General features: G+C 42.7%; 1 protein-coding gene across 2 annotated transcripts in view; it reads left to right on the plus strand.

Annotated features, from left to right (window-relative positions):
- The first annotated feature begins 2461 nt into the window (after positions 1-2461).
- Positions 2462-6357, plus strand: part of aebp1a (AE binding protein 1a) — a 22802-nt gene continuing 18906 nt past the window's right edge. For both annotated transcript variants that reach the window (XM_085414638.1, XM_085414639.1), the window contains exon 1: positions 2462-3157. In XM_085414638.1, the coding sequence (XP_085270764.1) occupies positions 2911-3157 (247 nt within the window). In that variant the 5' untranslated portion in view covers positions 2462-2910. The remainder of the gene's footprint in view (positions 3158-6357) is intronic.

Here is a 6357-nt window from a genome sequence, read left to right on the forward strand (position 1 = left end):
ATGTCAGGTTGGGTATCAGACGCCACCTCTCTGGGGACACCTCAGGCCCTCCAAGGTTTGGAGGCCTATCTCCACCCACCACCACTTCCCCTGCCGGTGGCGGACTCCCTCAGGTGTCGGTGTGTTGGTGGTTCTTTGTGTCTGGGGGTGGGCGTCCGGGTACACACCGGCTCACTCCTTGGCGGCCGCTTGTCGGGGCCTGGGGCCTGGGGCTCGCTCGGGCCCCCTTTGGAGGTGGGGTGCCCCCGGCCTCTCGGCCTGGGGCTCGGTCACTGAGGCGCAGCTGGGGGCCGGCGGAGCTCACGGGCGCGTCACTGCAACTCCCCCTGACTTCTGCTCCGCGGCTGCTGGGCGAGCCCTCATCTAGGACTCTCCTCAGCTCTTACTGGAATAGTGGCGCGGCTGCCCCTCTGTTGGTCTTCCATGGTCTCTTGTGTTCTGGGGGCCTCTGGATATCTGGAGTTTTGATCTCCTCCATACCCGCTTCACACCCTGGAGGACGGGGCTGTGGCCCCCCCACACTCCCTAGCAGATCATTACATGGAGAAACCTTTGGAATGCAAGCATGCTGATCCACACAGGTATGCACACATGGGTATTCACAGACGCGGACTAAAGCTTTCTTGGCTGCTACCTCAAAGCACACTGTGCGCTGTCTATCTTGCGTGCTGCACAATATCGTTTATTATTTAGTAAATATTGATATCTATGGCTAGCTAGTTTATTGTGATGGTGCTTTGTTTTCTCTATTATTATGTTGCTCTTTGTTGTTTGCTGTCTCCTCTGTTTGTTTTTTTTGTTTGTTTTTTTTTTTTCTCCATACAGGTGACCCAGGAGTTTTTTTTTTTTTCCTCTCTCTCTCTTCCCCCCCCTTCTCACCGTCTCTTCTCCCCTTTGGTTTTCTTTCTTTCTCTCCCCCTCTTTCTCTCATTCATTCCCCCTGTCCTATTTATTAAAAAAAAAAAAAAAAAAAAAAAATGACAAAGGATGAACTGAAGCTCTGCCATCACGTAATGTCGCATACTGCTGTTTCTGATGTCATTTAAAAAAAAAAAAAAAAAAAAACCCTGAAAACCATTTCACACCTGAGCCTCAACTCTCGCGGCCCGACACCAAGCGACTCACGGACCAGTACCGGTCCGAAGCCCGGGGGTTGGGGACCGCTGTTCTAGTCCATTTGACACTACTAGGTTGCATCATACACTGGCCAAAAGCTCAGTGATGATCTGGGGGGGAGATCTCCCAGGACAGTGTAAGGAGGCTGGAAAGAAAGTGACTGGACTCCTTTCAAAGCTCCTTAGACTACCGTGACCAGGATGACTAAAAACCTACAGACATTTCAGAGGACACCATGCGTTGTCTCATTTTTGACCTTGGGGTCGAGCAATTCTTTCAGAAACCAAATCCGGTTAGCAGTAATTGGCACCGCATCCTATGCTTAAATTGGAAGAACTATATTAGCAAATATGTACATTAATATCAGGAGAAGTATATTTTGTCATTTATTGACAAATTTTGATTTTATATATTTACTAAAATAGTGTTTTTTGATATGTTGCCTCAGTAAAACATTGTGCAGTTAGTCTACTTTTCTTACTGTTAAAGCAGTGTTTCTAAACTTTGGTCCTTGTGGCTGTTTGTTTTAGCTTTTCATTGTGTTTCCCTGCTCCAAAACATTTGATTCAAATTAAGACCTTGTTATCAGATGGATGTAACATTTGATACCCTTTTGATTATTCAAATAAGGTGTGTTGAAACAGAGATTAGGAGATTAGGGTTGCATCTTGATATAAGTAGGCAAAAAATAATAATTACACTAACTTTCAGGAAATGTGCAAAAGATCGTTTTATGGGAGGAAAGAATGTTATAGTCAGTTATAGTCATTCCTTCAGTAAGGACTGTGGACTCGATAAGAGTGACCCCAGAATCATGTTTGAACCAGGAGATCAGGGGTCACTTAAGGGTCACACATATGAGATGTATGTGGGCAAGCAAATTTGTGTGTATTGAAATGATGACATGTGTGCATTTCTTTGTGGGTGTGTCAGAGGAAAGAGCTTTATGAAGGAACATGTATGGTACCATGATGCAATTGTATTCCTAGTCAAAGTCAAATTTTGGAAATGTGATTTTCACCTCTGTTTCATAAAGTAAAACACATAATAGTAGCTTTCAGGCATCTTGTTGTTCGTAGAGGTGACAGATGAAAGTGAATTAGACTGAACTTAATTGCAAACTTGAAAAAATACTTTTTTCTAGAATTTTGAGCTGCAGTTTGTTTTGAATCACTTTGAGTTTATAAACTCCTGATATTTAATATCACTGGGTTTAGTATATTTTTATTCCCCTTGTCACTCTGAAAACAAATGCAAAGCACTTCTTTCTGACAATCCTCCTGCCTCCCCATAGGAATGTCACATGTGGCAGATGCTCCTCCCCTCTGCTCAGAAGTTGAGGGGAAAAAGGGGGTGAAGGGCCATGAAGGAGAAATGTGATTGAGTATGTGGGAGAGGAGTTAGAGGAGGAGAAAGCTGGGAGGTGTGTTGCTCTGCTGCTGCTGGTTAAATCTACTCCAAATAGATGCAGTTTCCTCAGTCCCGCACGGTCAGGAGACTGCTTTGAAACTTTCAGTATTCAGGTTTTCTTCCTGTGTCCATGCTGACTCTCCACCAGGGAGGAGGAGACGCTCTTGTCCTCCCTCAGCTCATCCATTTGTTCTCTGCAGAACCGTACCCTTTCATGTTTCCTTAAAGACCTCAAATTCTGGTGACCCAAGATAGACGACTCCCTGCATCTGCAAGTCAGATGTTTCTCACTGTGAGTTATTTCTACAGCTAAAAATTTGGGGCTGTTCCTGGAATACGTCTGGTGTGTTTCATCCGAGTTAGTACTGTGCCGTCATTGAAAAAATGAAGGCTGAGGTGCTGATATTGTGGGTCGGCTTGACTTTGTGCTGCACCCTGATCTGCGGTCGAGAAGATGTAAAGGAGAACAAATTCGCTGGAGTTCAGGTGAGAGAACCTCAAACACTGACCAAGAATAGGAGACAAGCAGAAGAAGTGGATGCTGAAATGTTAGACAAGCTGACTGAAGTGGTGGAAGACGAAAAGACAAAATCAAAGAAGAAAAAGAAAACACCTGAGGAGATTGAAGCAGGTATGTAAAAGCCCCTAAATACAGGCACTCAAAGAACAACATTCACTTTAAACTATGACTGAATGGATACAATATACAAGATTATTCTTGACCTTTCCTTGCCTCTATGTTTGAGTTTCCAATCAAAGCTTGCAGCCAAAACACTCAGGATAAACAGACAGGAAAGGCTGCAATCAGCCTTTGAGGAAGGAACATTTAGTTTGGTTTACCTATACTTTCTTTATAAGCTAGGGAATTTGGATGAAAATATCTCTGTGACTAAGGAATGATGGGGCAGAAACTTGCAGTGATTCAGTCGGTGGTCTGACATTTTCTTGGCAGTGTGACCGCAATGTTGCTTACATGACCTAATTTTTCTGCCAGGATTACATAGTTAAACATCAGTGTGTTTTGTTCAGCATAATTATCAGAAAATCAACCTTTAATGTGAGAATGGCATGTCTGTTTAAATTATATCTATAAGAAAGGCACATCTGCGAAAAACACAAAGCATGACAAACTGCAGAAAAATTTCCACTATGATTTTCCACAAGTGAGCAGGCAGGATTTATGAGAGGACCCATTTTCAGTAGCATAGATACATGTTAACTTTCTGCTGCATGAAGCAAAACCACAAGCACAGCAGCAGAGTTGTTTTTTCATGTGTGGCTGATTTAGGTTAGATAAAAGGCCAACTAACCCAGAGATCCAAAGTGATTTTTCATTTCTCGAATTTTGTTTGACTTGAGACAGCTGTGCTGAGCATGCACATCTGTATCAGCTGTGATTGACAGTAAAACCTCAACATTCACTCCCAGTTTTTAAGTGAATTGCTCAAGAGAATTTCAGATGCAACTAAGAATGGAGACACTGCTACCATTTTTTTTATTTGAGGTGGTGGGGGAGGGCTGACTTTATTTCACAGTTTAGCAGTGAAGAGTAGACAGGAAGGAGGAGGCGAGAGCAAAGGAAGAGACACAGCAAAAGCCTGCAGGTTGGACTCAAACCTGGGCTAACGCATTTCGGCATTAAGAACAAAAACCAAACGAAACACCCAAGCACAGGAATTAGGAAGACTAAAGAATTTAAATAGGCTTCACCAGGGTACAGAAACTATACACTACTAGGACATGAAGCTAAAACACATTGGGGGCTAGGAGACACTATGGCAAGGAGACCAGATGTTCTGACAAAGACAAAGGGGAAGACGGCAACTATAAGTACTCTAAGGGGTGATTGGGGCAGAGAGGATATGCTTGGGAACTGAACTTAATTAGAAAAACAAGACATGTGGGAAGTAAAGGTAAACACTAAGTGCAAGAGACTAATGACTAACAAGGTAAAACACAAAGTAAAGACATAGACAGCAGATTCTAACATGCAAACTTGAAAACAGGATAAAAGAAAAGTATGAGAGGTATCAAAACTGAAAACCCAATGATTTAAATCTCAGCTGTAACAAAAGAATTCAAAAGCTATACTAAAAGTAAGCAGACCTAAGAATAGACTGAATTGTGTAAAGTATTTGCTCACCTATTCAAATCCCTGAATTCAGGTGTTCAGATCACTTCTATAACCTCGGGTGTATATAATCAAGCACCTAGACAGGCAAGGCTGCTTTTACAAACATTTCTAAAAGAATCTCTCACAAGTTCTGAGGAGCTCAGTGAATTCCACAGTCAACTTTTAGTGGTATTATAACAAAAGTGAAGTGATTGGGAAAGACAGCAACTCAGCCACGAAATGGTTGGCCACATAAAATCACAGAACAGAGTCAAGAGATGCTGAGGCTTGTAGTACATGGAGAACACCAACTTTCTGTAATGTCAGTCACTAAAAACCTCCAAATTCCATGTAACCCTCAGATGTGCTCAGGAACAGTGCAAATAGAGCTTCATGGGATGGATTTTTATGGCTAAGTAGCTGTATCTGAGCTTTGCATTACCAAGCACAATACAAAGCATCAGATGTTTGGCCATCTGGCAATCTGACAGGGATGTTTGGGTATGATGGTTGGCACGAGAACTATACCTGTCTGACTGTATTATCCCACAGCACAGTGCACAGAGGTCACCAACTTTCTGTAGTGTCAATCACTATAGATCCCCAAATGCCATTTGGCCTTCAGATGAGCTCAAAAACAGTGTGTAGAGAGCTTCATGGAATAGCTTACCATAGCTGAGCAGCTGCATCCAACCCTTACATCACCAAGCCCAAAGAAAAGCATTGGATGTAGTAGTATAAAGCACACCACCACTGGAAACTAGAGTAGTGGACATGTGTTTTCCATCTGGCAAGCCGATGAATGAGTCTGGATTTGGTAGTTTCTGGGAGACAGTACTTGTCTGTCTGAAGTGTGCTAAATGTAAAGTTGGGTGAAGGGGGCATTCTGGTGTGGTGTTGTAATTGTGGTGTTGTATTATGTAATTGTGCAGTAATGATGTATAGTAATTATGTTTGGCCTCTTAGTTCCAGTGAAACAAACTCTTAATGTTTCACCATACACTCAAGTCCATATGTGTGTGCAGACAGATGAGCAAATATGCTATATAGCATGTAAAGATAATTAAACAACTAAGGCCTAAAAGTGAAATAGTACAAAACTCAAAATACTACAACAAAAGAATCCAAAATTCAAACAGTGAAATTAACAGCTGGTGCCCTAGAATGAGGCAACTCCCAAAACACAAATGCTTTTACAAAAGCCCCCCCCCCCCCCCACTTTTTTTTTTCACTGTTTCATTAGTTTTGCGTTTGCCTAGGATCAGAGTCACTACTGGTTGTATAAAACAACACCTTAGCCCTACAGAGGGGGCAGAGGAGCCCCATTTCTTCCAGGAGGTCCCATTAATAAATCCCATTGCTAGAACTGCCTCTGAGTACAGTCTTCAAGAACATGGAGGATATTGCAGGAGACAGGCATTTACTCTAGGAGAGCTGGACAGTGCAATATACGATCCTTAAGCCATTAGGAGGACCAGTAACTGGTCCTTTGTGCAAGGAGGAACAGAATGTGCACTGCCAAAGTGTGAGCTTCAGGCTGTAATAGACTCATCAATGGTGTGATGTTGTGCTTTGGTCATTCATGACCAAAGTTATTGTGGCTACCTTCACAGTATCAAACCCAAACCAGCCACCCTACAAGGAACAGTGGTACCTAATCACTACATAAAACCAAAAGACAAAAAAATACATGCTAAACATAACTCCCGAACTAAGCT

This window comes from Rhamphochromis longiceps, linkage group LG7 (assembly GCF_057381845.1).
Source record: "Rhamphochromis longiceps isolate RC_006_pf linkage group LG7, R_longiceps_female_GT1.1, whole genome shotgun sequence".
Classification (NCBI taxonomy): domain Eukaryota; kingdom Metazoa; phylum Chordata; class Actinopteri; order Cichliformes; family Cichlidae; genus Rhamphochromis; species Rhamphochromis longiceps.